Raw genomic sequence first — 18407 nt, 5'->3', positions numbered from 1 at the left:
CATGGAATTCTGGCAAAACGTCCCGCATGCATATCGCATGAGTGCCACTTGTAATACTAGGAGGCACTCTCATGAATGTTAATGAATGCTGTGTGGTACTGTCACGGATGCCTATGCCATTGTAGCTGAAATGATGACACATTTGTGCACAAAGTGTTCAGCTGGTATTATCCTAGTATTATGTGACTAGAGGCTGTGGAAATTCCCCTGATTGTACCCAGTAAGGAACAGCCCTGAAAATACTAATAAATTATAACAAATTATAATAAATAATAAACAAACAAAAAAGAAATATAACAAATCTAGCATGGCTCCATGGAGAAGAAAAAATATACAACAGGAAACAAACTGAACAGAACACTCACTCACTTGGAGAATGATTTGCTGCAGGATGAAATATGTAATGTCCAGCGGGAAGAGCTCCTGGCTGCATCCCGACCATCAGGCATGGATCATGTGCAATTGCCAGCTCCAGGATCTCCACTCATCTCATCACTCATCTTCAACCGCTTTTCCGGGTTCGGGTCACAGGGGCAACAGCTCCAGCAAGGGACCCCAGACTTCCCTTTCCCATGCCACACTGACCACCTCTGACTGGGGAATCCCGAGGCATTCCCAGGCCAGTGTGGAGATATAATCTCTCCCCTTGTCCTGGGTCTTCCCCGGGGTCTCCTCCCAGATGGACGTGACTGGAACACCTCCCTTGGGAGGCGCCCAGGAGGCATCCTTACCAGATGTCCTAACCACCTCAGCTGGGTCCTTTTAAGGTGAAGGAGCAGCGATTCTACTCCAAGCTCCCCACGGATGACCGAACTTCTCACTCTATCTCTAAGGGAGACATCAGCCACCCTCCTGAGGAAGCCTATTTCGGCTGCTTGTACCTGCGAGCTAGTTCTTTCGGTCATGACCCAACCCTCATGACCATAGGTGAGAGTAAGAATGTAATACTGACCAGTAGATGAGAGCTTCACCTTTTGGTTCAGCTCCCTTTTCATCACAACAGTACGGTAGAGCGAAGCATACCGCCCCTGCTGCACCAATTCTCTGGGCCGATCTCACGCTCCATTGTCCCCTCATTCGTGAACAAGACCCCAAGGTACTTGAACTCCTTCACTTGGGGCAACACCATATTCCCTACCTGTAGTAGGCAATTCCATCGGTTTCCTGCTGATTAGGGTTATGGACAAATCTCAAATTATTAGCCTGGGGTTATAAATGATGAACTTTTACCTAAACCTCACAAAAATGACTTTGGTTTTGCCAGATCTTGAAAACCCTCCGCACCTAAGACAGTTTAGTATTCACATTAAAACACCTCGCGGCTCAAACACTCTTTATTATAACATGTCAGTTTTACATACAATACACATGAGGAATACCTGAAAATGAGTACATATAGCATTTGTAGTGTTTTTAATACTGTTTCAGATTTGTGTATTAGTGTTAATAAATTTGATGGTTTCTTTTTCCAGTGAGTAGAGAAGCATTTCACAGCTTTGGGACACTTCAGTTTGGATATTGCTGACAGCAGGTCTTCATAATCCGTCTCTGAATAGTGTTGGTTATAAAACCAGGCCCGCGACCATGTAGTTGCAATGAAATCGCAAGTTACCCTCAGCTGTTCTCGCCAATTTGGAAGAAGGAAAATGCAATAAGTGCAAAAATTCCTTGTGAGTTCCACCTGGCACTGTGAAGTGATGGCAGCTTGTGCCATTTGATGTGAGGCCATTTTACCTCCGTTTTGTAAAACTTGTATGCTTCACAAACTCAAAAAGGAATTTAAAATCATCTCTCCAGCCAAGGTTCTCATACTCTGGTATCCCTTCTGTGCCCATGTATGCATTTTGCAAATCATCATACTGTTCCAAAATCTCATCATTAAACTCGTAGTTAATGTTTAGGTGACCATGACCTTATAGGAAAAAGAAATCCAACACGTCGCAGAACAAGATCAAGAATGCGGTGTTGGCAGCCGATGTATTGAGGTTCATCGAATCCCTTGTCTCGAAATGTTCTCTGAAACGTGGCTTACACCACCATTTTTGCGACCAGTATTGACTGTTGTTGTGTCAGAGATGATCATCTGAATACTGTTCCATGCACTGTACTCATCAAGCAGGTCCTGTAGTGGTATATATATGTCCTGCAGCAGTTCCACTGTCACTTGCCAAAATGCCAAGTTGTAATGTTCTGCATTTTTCAAGCACACAACTTGGTACTCCTTATTGTCAATTTTCCTTACAATCAAATTGCAGACAAATTTTTTTTGTATATATTTTATTTGTATATATTTTCTTGTTATTTCTTGATACTTCTTAATTCTTTTCTTGTTACGTTATTTTAAAAAGTATTGTGTAAACTTGTATTTTTTAAAGTGATGTGGTGCTAGGTGCGGGAGGTTTTCTCATGATCCAATGAAATAAACTTCAAAAAAGTGAACTATGGGTAAAAGTTCATCAATGCAACATCAGGAAAATTTAAGTTTTGAAAACGTTTTGTAGTCATAACCCTAGTGCTGATCCTCATCCCAGCTGCTTCACACTTGGCTGCAAACCGATCCAGTGAGTGTTGGAGGTCACCGGTCGATGAAGCCAACAGGACCACATCATCTGCAAAAAGCCAGTGATGAGACGCTGAGCCCACCAAACCGGAAAACCTCCTCCCCCTGACTACGCCTCGATATCCTGTCCATGAATATCACAAATATGATTGGTGACAAGGCGCGAGCCCTGGTGGAGGCCAACCTCCACTGGAAATGAGTCTGACTTACTGCAGAGCACCCGAACACAACTCTCGCTTTGCAAGTACAGACATTGGATGGCCCTGAGAAGGGACCCCCTCACTCCATACTCCCGCAGCAACCTCCCACAGTATCTTCCGGGGTATCCAATCATACGCCTTCATGTAGACTGGGTGGGCATACTCCCAGGCACTCTCCAGGATCCTTGTCAGAGTGAAGAGTGATCGGTTGCTCCACGACCAGGACGGAACCCGCATTGTTCCTCTTCAATCAGAGGTTCAACTATGGGCCAAACCCTTCGTTCCAGCACCCTGGAGTAGACTTTACCAGGAGGCTGAGTAGTGTGATGCCCCTGTAGTGGCACACACTGTCTGGTCCCCTTATTAAATATGGGGTTTGCCAGTCCTTAGGCACTGTCCCAGACCTCAACGCAATGTTGAAGAGACGTCTCATCCAAAACAATCCCCTCCACACCCAGAGCCTTCAGCATTTCTGGATGGATTCTCATCAACTCAGAAATAAAAGACTTGTTCTTCCAATCTGCTCCTTTTCATTCAAGGGTTTGTAAAGTTTTGTTATTTCTGCTATTCTGTTTTTTTTTTTCTTTTAAATGATTAAATAAATATTAAATTAAAATAATAATAATAATAATATAATAAAAAAAAAACTGCCAGAGTCTTGCCACTGCGGAGTTGTTTGACTACCTAAGTGACGTCCACCAGGGAAATTGATGAAAATCCTCCATCAGCTTCCAGCTCTGCCCTTACTATAGAGGGCGCTCTGATCTGATGCAGGAGTTCCTCAAAGTGTTGCTTCCAGCGCCGGAGTACATCCTCAGTTGAGGTCAACAGAATCTCATCCTTACTGTAAACAGCTTGGATGGTTCCCTCTTTTCCCCTCCTGAGGTGCCTCACAGTCTGCCAGAAGCACCTTGATGCCGAACGAACGTCCTTCTCCATGGTTGCTCCGAACTCCTCCCACACCCGCTGCTTTGCCTCCCCAGAGCAGAGGCTGCTGCCCTTCGAGCCTGTTGGTACCTCGCAACTGTCTCTGGAGTCCTCTAAGACAACATATCCCGGAAGAAACTCCTTCTTCGTCAGACGGCTTCCCTGACCACCGGTGTCCACCATGGTGTTTGAGGGTTGCCACCGCTTGAGGCACCTAAGACCTTTACCCACACTATCCATTTGGGCTTACCAGGTCTGTCCAAAGTCCTCCCCCACCCTCTGATCCAACTCACCACCAGATGGTGATTAGTTGACAGCTCTGCCCCGCTCTTCACCTGAGTGTCCAGAACATGAGGCCACAAATCAGATGATACAATCACAAAATCAGTCATCGATCTTTGGCCTTGGGTGCTCTGGTACCATGTACATTTATGAGCATCCTTATGTTGGAACATGGTGTTCCTTATGGACAGTCCATGACTAGCACAGAAGTCCAATAACAAACAACCATTCGGGTTTAGATCAGGGAGACCTTTCCTCACAATCATACCTCTCTAGGTGTCTTTTGTTTTTTCATTTATCTTTGATGTCTTTTTAATAGAATGAAATGGGCCTCAAACCTGGGGTCTAAAGTTGCACCCTAGGCTCTATAGTTATCCTAACCAGGTGTCTTCTGTCATTTCCCACGTGTGCGTTGAAGTCCCCCCAGCAGAACAATGGAGTCCCCCACTGAAGCCCCATACAGGACTCCATTGAGGAACTCCAAGAGGTCGCATACTCCAAAATGCTGTTCGAAGAATACACACAACCAACAGTCAGAGTCCCCCCCCCCCCCGCCACCCGAAGGCACAGGGAGACGACCCTCTCGTCTTCTGGGGTAAACACCAATGTAGCAGCGCTCAGCTGGGGACTCGTGAGGGTGCATTATTTTTGGTCCTGTGTGTCTTGTGTATTTTACAATATATTCCTCCTCCTCCTCACATACTGCACACACACCATCATGGTGAAAACAACACAGATCATTGATCCTACACAATGAATATTTATCAGCTTCAGGATATATGGTTGTTTTCTCTCATTAGCGTATTTATCAGTGCGCATCAGGAGCACTGCATTTATAATTTATATTCTCCAGCTGAAATGCTGCTTCGATTCTTTCATTTGTTAAATCCTATAGCCAAACTAACTGCTGCATGCAAATAACAACATCAATCACTGATCTATGGCTTCACAAATGTCTGAAGCCTCACAATGATTGATGTGAGGAGTTTTTCCTTAAAGATACAGTGTGTGGGATTAGGAGCATTTCTTAACAGAAATAGAATACCAGCACCCATAACCACCTGTTAATTCGTGTATAACTGCAGAAAACAACCTGATGTGTTTTCATAAGCTTAGAATGAGCTTTTCATATCTACAAGGAAGAGGACCTCTCATGTGGCTGCCATGTTGCACCACCATATTGATAGAATAGCCCAAAATGGGCATGCTTACTTCATTTTTTGCATTTTTGCAACATGGCTGGAAGACTGAAGAAGAAAAAAGAAGGCAAGTCAGTAGTTGTTCCACTAAACACTGTTTACTGGTTGCTAGTGGAGGCTAACAAGTTGAGAACCTTCTGTTCTGTGAAATGCTGGATCCTGTATTACTGCTAATGACAAGAGAAGGAAAAGTGAGGGGAAAATAAAAACGTGACTGTGACATAATGCAATCTGCAACCTCACCACTAGATGGGACTAAATCCCACACACTGTAGCTTTAAGGAGAGGTGCCAGAAGCAGCAGCTACACAGTAAAAGTTAATTCTCATTAAACTTACTTTCAGTCAGAACAAAACAAACAAAACATAAAGCTATGAAAGCAGACTGCACAGAAAAAAAGAGTTTTGTGATGAATTCTATAACAGTTACAGTGATGCATAGAACAGGATTTGTGCACTGGTAATGAAGGTTTTGAGATGTTATAACTACTGTATTTGTGAAAAAGCAAAAGAAAAAATATCTGACTTCAGATTTACTGATACACACGTGTGGCACCTTTTGACAGCTACAAATTCTATTCTTGCATGTACTCAGGTGTTTGGAATAAATATACGTTTCACACATTTCTGTTGCTGATCATAACATTCATGCACGTATGATCAGGCCCATGGACAGCTCACCTTACAAAGCTCTTAACAAGCATATGTGTACATTTTGTCTAACAAATATTTTTTGGGAACTGTGTAATAAATAAAGAAATAAAGCAATTGGAGAAAACATCCTCAAAGCCTCCGATGCATGAATTATGAAAGCCTTGGTCAAGACGTATTTCTGAAGTGTTTTTATTCTTCTCGGGACATGAAAAGACACGTTCAACTTTTTTTTTTCAAAAAATATGATTTTCTTCATAAAGTTACAGAAACGTCCATTCCAGTGGACTGTGTGCACTTGAGCACTCAACATAAAACATTGTGAACTAAGTGTAAAAAAGAATAAACTTGTGTTTTATTGTAACTATACAAACATTTGTTTCTTTTTGTGCTTTGAAAAACATGGAGTAGGGGAGTAGAGAGTACTCCACAGGCCGGTGTACAGTTCCACCATAAAAACCATTGTATTTCAGAGAAAAGCACTTTTTAGTCGGTTAATTTTGAACAAAGCTGATTATGTGGAACAAACATGAAGCATGATATGGATTTTATTCATTAAGTCTGTCAAACTGCATTATCTCAATCAAATGATTCATCTGGATGTGGTGTAAGGAATTTCCGCAGATTTTGTGGGATTGACCCCTGTGTGCGAAGGAGGAGCTGGTCAGGCTGTGAGGGTGACCTCAGACTGATGACTCAAACTGGGGCATGACAAAGAACTAATAGGAGAATTTTCTGCTCCGTGAAAAACAATTTGCATGTGCAACACTGGACATGCGATCAGAAAATTTCCAAATTGCTCTGCAGCTAACTGTGAGAGCAGAGCTGTTGTTGTTACGGCACATAATGTGCTGCTGATTGTGTCAGTGTCTCACAAAGACGGCGAGTGGGAGGAGTGAAAGACAGAATGTACAGAAAAAAAAATCACATCCAACATCAGACGACAAGCATGCGGAGTGATGACGGACAGGGATGAGCTTCAATTATTCCACATTTTATGTTACAGCCTTTTCCAAAATGGATAAAATTCATTTTTCCCCTCAAAATTCTACACACAGTACCCCATAATGTGAATTTTTTTTTAAATAAAAAAGTAAGAAATCACAAATTCAAGTATTCACCGTGTTTGTCATGAAGCTCAAAATTGAGCTCAGGTGTTTTCTGTTTCCACTGATCATCCTTGAGATGTTTCTACAGCTTAATTGAAGTCCACCTGAGGTAAATTCGGTTTATTGGACATGAAATGGAAAAACACATATCTGTCTATATATGATGTTCCACATTTAACAGTGCATGTCAGAGCACAAACCAAACATGAAGTCAAAGGAAATGTCTGTAGACCTCCAAGATAGGATTGTCTTGAGGCAGAAATCTGGGGAAGGGTATTTCTGCTGCTTTGAAGGTCCCAGTGAGCATAGATGATGGAGGTCACTCCATCATCTCTAAATGAAAGAAGATTGGCTCCACCAGGAGTCTTCCTAGAGCTGGCTGTCTGTTTAAACTGAACAATCAGGGGAGACAGGCCTAAGTCAGGGAGGGTGACCAAGAACCCGATGGGCACTCTGACAGAGCTCCAGTATTCCTCTGTGGAGAGAGGGGAACCTTCCAGATGGATAACCATCTCTGCAGCAATCCACTAATCAGGCCTGTATGGTCGAGTGGCCAGACGGAAGCCACTCCTTAGTAAAAGGCACATGGCAGCCTATCTGGAGTTTGCCAAAAGCACCGAAGGACATTCAGACCATGAGAAACAAAATTCTCTGGTCTGAGGAGACAAAGATTTAACTCTCTGGTGTGAATGCCAGGTGTCATGTGTGGATTGAAGCATGGTGGTGGCTAGTATCATGCTGTGGGGATGTTTTTCAGCGGCAGGAACTGGGAGACTAGTCAGGATTGACGGAAAGATGAATGCAGCAATGTACAGAGGTATCCTGGATGAAAACCTGCTCCAGAGCGCTCTTGACTTCAGACTGGGGCGATGGTTCATCTTTCAGCAAGACAATAACCCTAAGCACACAGCCAAGATATCAAAGGAGTGGCTTCAGGACAACTCTGTGAATGTCCTTGAGTGGCCCAGCCAGAGCCCAGACCTGAATCTGATTGAACATCTCTGGAGAGATCTGAAAATGACTGTGCACCGACGCTCTCCATCCAACCGGATGGAATTTGAGAGGTGCAGCAAAAAGGAATGGACAAAACTGCCCAAAGATAGGTCTACCAAGCTTGTGGCATCATATTCAGGAAGACTTGAGCCTGTATTTGCTGCCAAAGGTCCATCAACAAAGTATTGAGAAAAGGGTGTGAATACTTACGTACACGTGATTTCTTTGTTTGTTTGTTTGTTTGTTTTTTTGTTGTTGTTTTTTATAAAATTGCAAAAATGACAAGAATGACTTTTTTCATGTTGTCATTAATGGGGTGTTGTGGGTATAATTTTGAAGGAAAAAAATGAATTTACTCCATTTGGAATAAGGCTGTAACATAACAAAATGTGGAAAAAGTGAAGCGCTGTGAATACTTTCTGGATGCACTGTAAATATTTTACACAGTCATTCCAGGCATTATAGCTAGGATTTGTGTCTTTTGGCAGCATGGTCTTGTAATCCGAAGCTGGAGCATACAGACTAGATTTCTGCTGACATTAAATAACAATGGTAAAATATATTTGTTAACCATATCCAGAGGGTTCTACAAATGAAATAATAAGTGTTAATATGAATGAGTAGGTAGCTGTAATAACAAAACTGAGAGACCTGAAAATTTCCACAGCTTATATAGATCTTCATGAGTTGTGATAGTTATATTTGAATGATATTGAGATATACAGAAATATTATGGAGCAGTGATTTTTGATGTATGAAAAAGTTTTTTAAACTTGTTACATTGAATTTTTTTAAAGGTGTTATTTTAAAAGGTGTATGCCACAGGTGGTCTGCTCTGTGTCAGCCTGATCCCGTCAGATCTCAGAAGCTAAGCAGAGCAGGATCTGGTTAGCACTTGGATGGGAGACCTCTTTGGAACACCAGCGGCTGTGTGTGTTTCTCCAGGTAAAACTGGAGTTGCGTCAGGAAGGGCATCTTGCTTAAAACTTGTGCCAATTACCAATGCAGATCTGGCTGTATCCACTGTGGTGACCCCAAACAGAACCGGGAGCAGCCGAATGGAAAACAACAACATTAAAAGGTGTATGCCATCCATTATTTTGAGTTTTATCATTTTCATTAATTATCCAGTCCAATTCAGATTTATTTCTTGAGCACATTTAAAAATAACAGTTGGCCAAAGTGTTGTACAGTGAATTATGGCAGAGCCATAAATATTGATGTCCATGATGCTGCGGAGTTTTGATTTTTGTTCCTTTGTTCTACTGAGGGGAGATATATATATATATATATATATATATATATATATATATATATATATATATATATAATATATATATATTATATATATATATATATATATAATTATTATTATTATTTTGTATTTATTTATTTATTTTGATACAGCAATCTAAAATTGTGATTGTTTTTCAAATGTTAAAAAGGTGCTCAGGGTAACTCCAACCTTTGGAGACAAAGAGGTCCAATATAAAACTCTGACAACAAAAGCAAAGTTTTCTTGTTTCCAATACAAATGAGACCAATAATAAATTAATCCTGAAACATTAGGGGGATTTCATGGTGATGCCAATAAGGGTTTAAAATGCCATAATATAAGGAAACACACCAAAACACACGTCTTCACCTCATGACAACAGTCAGCACTCTGATGGACGCACTGACTCAATTTCCTCCACCCCTTCCCCCTCAACACCCCCCCCCCCCACCCCCTCCGTAAAATAAGGAGGGCAGGGATCATCTCTGCAGTCTTCTGAGACACTGCAAGTTGAGAGTCTGCAGCCAGTGCTGTGTGGGTGGAGTACAGAGGGGCTGACAGCTTCTGGAACACACAGCTGAAGGCTTCCTTTGACACACAGAAGTTCTCGGCGATGACCGGACCATCACTGCAGGAACAGCATCTCTCCAGTGTCACAACCTTTCAGCGTCCTGACAGATCCTGCTAAAGTTTAACCCGAAGGAGGATTTTGTTCCCCCTTAAGCATCTGGGTAAGATGAGACTATCGACCACTCTTGAAACAGATGTATTAAAAATAACACCTTTCAATCATCCATTTTACAGCTCTGGTGTCTCAGGTGCACTCACAGGATCTGGGGTAGCCCTGTTGGATTAAAGCCATATTCAAACCTAATTTGAAGATGAAAATGCATCTCCTCTACGTGGAGTTACTCCTCTTGGTGGGTCAATTCCTTGTGGTCAGTGGACAGATAGAGCCAAAGAAACAACTGCCACAGGAACTTCTCACTGCCACCCAGAGACACGGGCTCATCGAGAGAGTAGATCCAGTAAGGCCTAACATCACCATGCCGCGTCGCTGGCTGCCGCCCATGTGCACCGGGCCCACAGAAATCCGAGACACATTCAAGTACATCAACACGGTGGTGTCGTGCCTGGTGTTTGTTGTCGGGATAATCGGCAACTCGACTCTGCTGAGAATCATCTACAAGAATAAGTGCATGCGTAACGGACCAAACATCCTGATCGGCAGTCTGGCACTTGGAGACTTGCTGCACATCATCATCGGCATTCCGATTAATGTTTACAAGGTAAGCCAATGTTTCAGTGTCAGGTGATCTAAAACAAACAAAAATAAATAGGGCTTTAAAGAAATTCTACTGTGCTCCCATGGTGCATCGTGATATTTGTATTTTTAGTCATTTAAATGATTTTGTGGTGAATTCCTAATATCTATGCAAACGTCACTGGAAAATTAGGTAAACTTTGAAAGTTTGAGTGATTACTTTGTTGCATGTGGGACTTGAAATTATTCCACCCTTTCCAACATGCATGCAGGAGAAAATTTGTGCACACATACACACACCTAAAGGGGATTTGAAGTAGTTTTTAGATGTTATTACTCTGCTGGGTTCTGAGCTTCTCTTGAGCCCCTCTGGTCTCTGGTATGTTATTATCTGATGGACTCTTTCTGTGTGTGTGTGCATGAGTGTGTTTGTGTAACATGAGGAAGAACCAACAGAGTGTGTATATTTGAGCAAAGGGCCAAGCATGTTAAAACAAACTGATTTCAGTTGCATACCGGAGCAGAGACGATGTGGCACATGGAGATAGAGGTCTACATATGATTCCAATAGATCTACACATTCCACTCACTGGTTCAAAGCAAATATGAAACATTGTGTTCACAGCAGGCTCTCCAACAGCATTTGCAGTTCTTGGCTCGAATCACCTTGATGTCAGTCAGGCACCTCCATGTGGTTCACAGAAAAGTTAAGAAAGTTGAACCTGAAATGAAGCAGAAAAGGTTGAAAGCAGGGTTCTCAAGCTGGCAGTCTCCAGGCCCCATACGTAAAGCAAAAGGTAAAAATAAAAATAAACAAATAAAAACAGTGATTCTTTCATTTACTTTAACTTCTGTTTCATTGCAGACAATATGAACCAAAGATATTTCATATTTTGTGTGGTCATTTTATTTGTTAATATTCATCAGTTTCTGCATTTCAGGTTGGCAACGCATTCCAAAAAATAGTTGGGATGGAGGCAATTTAATGATGTTGTTTCAAACTGGTGATGCCAACAGCTCATTGTAATCATGATTTAGTACAAAAGCAGCATCCACAAAAGGCTGAGACTCTGAAGTGCAAAGATGGGCAGAGGATCTCTAGTTTGTCAACAAGTGTGTGATAAAATTATTGAATAGTTAAAAACTATTTTCCTGAAAGAAAAGATTGGAAGGGATTTGCATATTTACCCCTCTATAGTGCATAATATCATTAAATCATTCAAGGAATTTGAAGGAAATTCAGTGTGTAAAGGGCAAGGGTGCAAGTCTAAGCTGAACTCTGTTATTCGTCACTAGCTGATATAATGACATGGGCAAGGGATTACTTTGGGAAACCTTGTCAAGCAGAATGCTGCGGCGCAGCTTTGACAGGAGTTCAAATGAGGGAGCATATGACTCCTGTCCTGGCTACACTTCACTGGTTGCCGGTTCATTTTAGAGTTCATTTTAAAATTCTTGTTTGTTTTTAAGTCTCTCCATGGTGTAGCTCCTCTGGGCTTCTTCAGCCTATGTATCTAGTCAGTCTCTCAGGTCGGCTGACCAACTGCTCCTGCAAGTGACTATACTGCAAGCGAAGTGCGCATCTCGGGCCGCGCGGTGCATTATGGGTACGCTAAATTTTTTGGCTACCAATCCACATTCAAAGACGGCAGAAAGCAGCGAGGAGTGCTATGATTTGGACCATTTCAACCACTGGAAATTTGACGATTTAAAGCATTTTTGTAAGCTCCGCGGATTGCCTGTTACAACCAGGACTGCGTACGGCAGTAGAGAGAAATGGAAAGAAGAGCTGGCTGCCCTTGCGTGTGCTGCATCGGTACCGAACCTACCGTTGGTGCTGACAAAGGAGGAAGAGAGAGCTGCTGTCGAAAATGACCAGTCCTTGTTGATAGTTGGAGACAAACAAATTTCTGACCCCTTGAAGGCAACTGACGGATGGTTAGACGAAGTGCAGGGTCTGAAACTGTGGATATTGCAGAATATTTGCTAAGCAGGGATGAGAAATCGCTACTCCACCAGCTTCGTAATGACTACAAGGCAGGTGGGTCTTACATATAACCTCTTTGGTGTCACGTTTGTTTTGATAAGTTGACAGACATTCAATGATATGTGCATGCATGCAGTTTGTTTATAGAACATGTCAATATTACGCGCCACGTCATTCATGTCAAGCGCTCTGGAGCAGGTTTTCATCCAAGATGTCTCTGTACATTGCTGCATTCATCTTTCCCTCAATCCTGACTAGTCTCCCAGTTCCTGCCGCTGAAAAACATCCCCACATCATGATGCTGCCACCACCATGGTTTACTGTAGGGATGGTGCCTGGTATCCTCCAAACATGACTTCTAGTTCAATCTTTGTCTCATCAGACCAGAGAATTTTGTTTATCATGGTCTGCGAGTCCTTCTGGTGCCTTTTGACAAACTCCAGGTGGGCTGCTATGTGCCTTTTACTAAGGAGTGGCTTCCTTCTGGCCACTCTACCATACAGGCCTGATTGGTGGATTGCTGCAGAGATACAGTAGCTGTCCTTCTGACAGGTTCTCCTCTCTCCACAAAGGAATGCTGTAACTCTGACAGAGTGATCATCGGGTACTCGATCACCTCCCTGACTAAGGCCCTTCTCCACTGATCGGTCAGTTTAGACGGGCTCTAGGAAGAGTCATGGTGGTTCCAAACGTCTTCCATTTATGGTTGATGGAGGCCACTGTGCTCATTGCAACCTTCAAAACAGCAGAAATGCTTCTGTACCCTTCTCCAGATTTCTGCCTCGAGACAATCCTGTCTTTGAGGTCTACAAACAATTCCTTTGATTTCATGCTTGGTTTGTGCTCTGACATGCAATGTCAACTGTGAGACCTTATATGTAGACAGGTGTGTGTCTTTCCAAATCATGTCCAAACAACTGAATTTACCCAAGGTGGACTCCAATTAAGCTGTAGAAACATCTCAAGGATGATCAGTGGAAACAGGATGCACCTGAGCTCAATTTTGAGTTTCATGGCAAACACTGTGAAGACTTACGTATATGTGATTTCTTAGGTTTTTTTAATTAAAAAAAATTCACATTGCCATTATGGGGTACAAGTCAACATAAGTCCAGGTTTCTTGTTTCGTTTGGGCTTCGTTGTCTTTTGTTAGTGCCATGTGACTAGGGCTTAAACCATAAAAAGAAGCTAAGACACTGCTGAGGGAGCAGAAGAGGAAAAAGAAGTTTTTTTTTACCTATATACAATGAAATTTGTCCTCTCTGGAATTCAGTCTCTCCCATTATAGACAAAGAAGCGTATGACTCCTTCAGTGTTGCCATGGGTGTCTTGGCAGCTTCCCTCACTCACTGTTTGAAAGCTTCCTACTGCAGACAGGTTTACCGTACCATACTATGCTGTCTGCATTTCTTAATGTTAGCTGTAAAATAGGTTCAAGACATAATGAGTGATTTGGAAATGCTCATGTATCATCCACTGACTTATCTAAAGAACACTGGCTGTAAAAGTGTTTAATTTACGTTTGTTATACTTGTGCTTAAAAATTGGAATCATTATTTTAGCTTTGGTAGTTTTAATTTATAATTTATATCAATCTTTTTTTGTTTTGCATGACATACAAATATTAAAATGTGAATAAAATCCTAAGACTACTGAAATGTTTTGAAACCACTCTATTGTTATTATCTGAACTTGGTTAACATCAGGATCACTTTTTTTAAGAGGATGAATGCAAATGGAACACTTTTATTCTATTGTTAAAACAGCAGTGACGTCGACACCTCTACTTCAGAGGGACCATTGCATTCAAGGTCAAGCATGTCTGCTTGCCAGAAACATGCTGCCAAATGTGCTTCTCTTCTAGATTTGGATTATCTCAGCCATCTCTCCCCCATTGTGTGTCTCCAGCTTCTAGCGGAGGACTGGCCTTTTGGGGTAACTCTGTGTAAGATGGTGCCATTTGTGCAGAAGGCCTCAGTGGGGATCACAGTGCTCAGTCTGTGTGCCCTGAGTATTGACAGGTGTGACTACTTCAAATTCACTCCTACCTTTCTTTTTGCTTTTTGGTCTTTACTGTATTATTTCATTTTCATTTAATACCGCCCCAAAATTAAATGATTTGTCAGGACATTTACCTTTGACCGACTCACTACTTGATGATTTAATGAACTGATTGACTGTATTATCAACGGTTGTTTCAGATATCGTGCCGTGGCCTCCTGGAGCCGCATCAAAGGAATCGGTGTTCCAAAGTGGATGGCAATCGCTATAGCGCTCATCTGGATATTGTCCATCATCCTAGCTGTTCCAGAGGCGATCGCCTTTGATATGATCACTATGGACTACAAAGGAGAACATCTGAGAATCTGTTTGCTGCATCCCATGCAGAAAACACAGTTCATGAAGGTGAACTAACACGTAGATGTTCTAAAGTTAAGTCGTGTGGGTGAGGAGTGGTGCCACAGCTGCACATAATGCAAACATGTATGCAAATGTACAACATCATGCCCTTTGACAGCGGAGATTGCAGAACATAATCCAGGGCTTCTTGTGTTTCTGCTGCAGTTTTATAAGTCTGCAAAGGACTGGTGGCTGTTCGGTGCATATTTTTGCCTGCCATTAGTCTGTACAGCTATTTTCTATACTCTGATGTCCTGTGAGATGCTGAGAAAGAAGAATGGTGTGCAGATCGCTCAAAGCGACCACCTCAAACAGGTGGGTGAACCGACAGAGGAATCTGACTTGGCAAAGGCAGGAACATACCAAATCTGACAAAGTGTTTAAAAATATATTTCAACTTCATAAATGATGACGTGTCTTTACTTTCAAATTTGACAACTAGTCATTGGCGAGGTGTGCAGTGCTGGACGGGAGCAACTTGGGGACTTTGACCAAGGACACATTAGAGTGTTTTGTGTCTGACAGGAACTCAAACCAAAGATCCTCTGGCCAATAGCCACCGCTGGCAGGTCATCGCCTCCCCAAATGAAAGATCAAAGCTGAACAAGTGCTCATGCAGCACAAGCGGTTTGCACCACACCACTGCTGCACATCATCTGCCGCCCCTCCACAGGCCACACCCCCTCCAAAATATTTAAGAGAACTTTTGCAGAATTACTGTCAGACCACCTACAGACATGTGCTTTAAATATGCTTTGATATTGAAGATATGACAAGACCATTTTTAAGCATATTCACAAATTGATACAAATACAATTACAATATACAGCCTCACCTGTTGACGTGTTAAAATACTTTGGTGAATAATATCTGATTTTATGTTTGTAAATGATGAACTGTTAACGATCAACTTTTCTTGAATGGTTTATAGAGAATTAAAAATCATTTATAAATGTTTTATAAAGACATTACATATTTTGTTATTAATAATTATTGATCCATCTATTTGTGTTCTTTACAATGAGTAGCTAATAAAAAAGAAGATAAGATAAGACTTTATTGGTCTCATAGTGGAGAAATTCACATGTTACGTCAGCTCTTAAAAACACACAAGATGGGTGCGAGTAGAGGAAAATGTGCATCAAACAGAGTGTGCAAGAATGAGCAATAATAATAATACTTGTAACAGTACAATAAGATAAGAAACTGAGGTAGAAATAGAATACACACACACACACACACATATATACAAATACATACACACATACATATACATATACACACACACACACATATATATATACACACATACGAGGTCTGTTAGAAAAGTATCGGACCTTTTTATTTTTTTCAAAAACTATATGGATTTGAATCACGTGTGATTACATCAGACAAGCTTGAACCCTCGTGGGCATGTGAGAGTTTTTTCACGCCTGTCGGTTACGTCATTCGCCTGTGGGCAGGCTTTGAGTGAGGAGTGGTCCACCCCTCCCGTCGCAATCTCTCTCTGTCTGAGAACTTCCTGAAAGACTGGCGCTTTGCTTGATCAAATGTTTTTCAAAAACTGTGAGGCACATCGAAGTGGACACCATTTGAGAAGTTCAACTGGTTTTCGGTGAAAATTTTAATGGCTGATGAGAGATTATGGCATGATGCTGTCACTTTAAGGACTGCCCACGGAGCGGGACGTCGCGACGCACTCTGAGCCGCTGCTGTCTGCCTGTTTCGAGCTGAAAACTTCCAAAATTTAAGCCTCTGTTGACCCAGGACGTCGTGAGAGAACAGAGAACTTTCAGGAGAGGTCGGGATCAGCAGTTTATCCGGACATTCCACTGTTAAAGGAGATTTTGTAATGAAAGAAAGTGCGGACGGGTCCACGCGTTGGGACACAGCCGGCGCAGCGCGGCGGCACAGGAAAAACACCTCCGTTGGAAGCCTTAAGGACAAGTTGGAACATGTCCAGCTGTTAAACAATTTCTCAGATACTCACTCAACTGAAAGCCATCAAAAGCCGCCTGGTTTTTACAAATGGTTATCAACACGGAGGTGTTTTTCCTGTGCCGCCGCGCGGCGCCGGCTGGGTGCCGACGCGCGGACCCGTCCGCACTTCTTTCATTACAAAATCTTTAACAGTGGAATGTCCTGACCACTCCTCACTCAAAGCCTGCCCACAGGCGAATGACGTAACCGACAGGCGTGAAAAAACTCACGCATGCGCACGAGGGTTCAAGGTTGGCTCATGTAATCGCACGTGATTCAAATCCATATAGTTTTTGAAAAAAATAAAAAGGTACGTTACTTTATTGACAGACCTCGTATATATATATATGCATATATAAACATGACTGGAATTGAAAAAAGATAGGAGCATTTTGTTTACAATATGTGAAGTGGAATTTAGATGTGATAAGGTGACATTAGTGCTGGGATTTGTAAACGAGTTGTAAAAGAATGCTCTGTAAATGTTTTACAAGTAGTTATTTAAGCATTACCAACACTTTTGCCTATGAAACATACAGTGCAAGAGTACCAGGTCTAAAATATTACTACAGCTGTTTTGCTCCAAAAATAAAATGACGTGAGCATACAGTGATGTGTGTGTGTGTGTGTGTGTGTGTGTGTGTGTGTGTGTGTGTGTGTGTGTGTGTGTGTGTGTGTGTGTGTGTGTGTGTGTGTGTGTGTGTGTGTGTGTGTGTCCAAACAATGATGTACACTGAAATATAGCATTTGATTTAATTTTCTCCACCAAAGGATCACTAAGAAATCTAACTTATAAAGTCAAAATATTTCAAATTTTATTATTACATAAAATATGATTGTTTTTCTACCTTAACCCTATTAAAAATTCACTGAAGTTGTACAATAAACAGTCAAAAATAAAATGATTGTATAAAGCTGATCAAAAAGGTCAATATTTTCTGATAAATTGCAGGAGAACTCAAACAATTTTTTGTTTATTTTTTTATAAATAAATGCATAAATAAGACTGTGACTGGGTGACATTGTACATATATGTATTTACATTTATTTGTAAAGATTACAGTGTCCAGTCTTGACTTTGTCTTCTTCTTCTGCAGATGTTCCATTCATCAGTCACATCTGGTGCTTAATTTGTCAGAATCATTGCAGATTAAAAAAAAAACAGCAACAACTCAAACTCCACTGACAACATAAATCCAGGATTTCACCCTTTTGGGCTCACTTTCTTTCTTGAATCTGGCCTTCTGGTCTTCCAGCTGTTGTTGGTGTCTGGCTTCTTCCTGCTTCACTTCTTCCTTCCACTCGGCCTTGAGGGCTTCCAGCTTCTTCTGGTTTTCTGCCTCCTTGGCCTGCAGGTTCTCTCCAAACTCTGCCCTCATAGCTGCCTGATTTTTCTCAATAGCATTCTTTAGAGCTTCCATCTCCTCCTTCAGAAGGACTTTTGACTTTGCTGGTCTTAGTTTCCGGTTCTACAGGTTCTTTGGGGAGAATTTGTTCCTTCACATCTCTTCTTTGGGTTTTTCCTCCCATCTTCCTGTTATACTTCTCCACTTCACAGCACTCACTTAAAAACAAAAAAGA

The 18407-nt window shown here is 41.8% G+C and overlaps 1 protein-coding gene and 1 long non-coding RNA gene across 2 annotated transcripts in view; one reads left to right on the top strand and one right to left on the bottom strand.

Moving 5' to 3' along the window:
• LOC117521864 overlaps positions 1 to 9800 on the bottom strand; it is a 19805-nt gene extending 10005 nt beyond the window's left edge. Inside the window, exons 1-2 of the long non-coding RNA XR_004564084.1 lie at positions 9791 to 9800; positions 5848 to 5856 (exon numbers count right to left, since the gene is read on the bottom strand). This is a non-coding gene — a long non-coding RNA (uncharacterized LOC117521864). The remainder of the gene's footprint in view (positions 1 to 5847; positions 5857 to 9790) is intronic.
• Positions 9680 to 18407, top strand: part of LOC117521863 (endothelin receptor type B-like) — a 21778-nt gene continuing 13050 nt past the window's right edge. The window contains exons 1-5 of the mRNA XM_034183215.1: positions 9680 to 9926; positions 10000 to 10484; positions 14355 to 14467; positions 14648 to 14852; positions 15012 to 15161. Coding sequence (XP_034039106.1) covers positions 10077 to 10484; positions 14355 to 14467; positions 14648 to 14852; positions 15012 to 15161 — 876 coding nt within the window. The 5' untranslated portion in view covers positions 9680 to 9926; positions 10000 to 10076. The remainder of the gene's footprint in view (positions 9927 to 9999; positions 10485 to 14354; positions 14468 to 14647; positions 14853 to 15011; positions 15162 to 18407) is intronic.

The sequence above is a fragment of the Thalassophryne amazonica genome, chromosome 12, assembly GCF_902500255.1.
Source record: "Thalassophryne amazonica chromosome 12, fThaAma1.1, whole genome shotgun sequence".
Lineage (NCBI taxonomy): Eukaryota > Metazoa > Chordata > Actinopteri > Batrachoidiformes > Batrachoididae > Thalassophryne > Thalassophryne amazonica.
The sequence above is the reverse complement of the archived record's forward strand: the minus strand, read 5'-3'. Positions and strand labels throughout refer to the sequence as shown.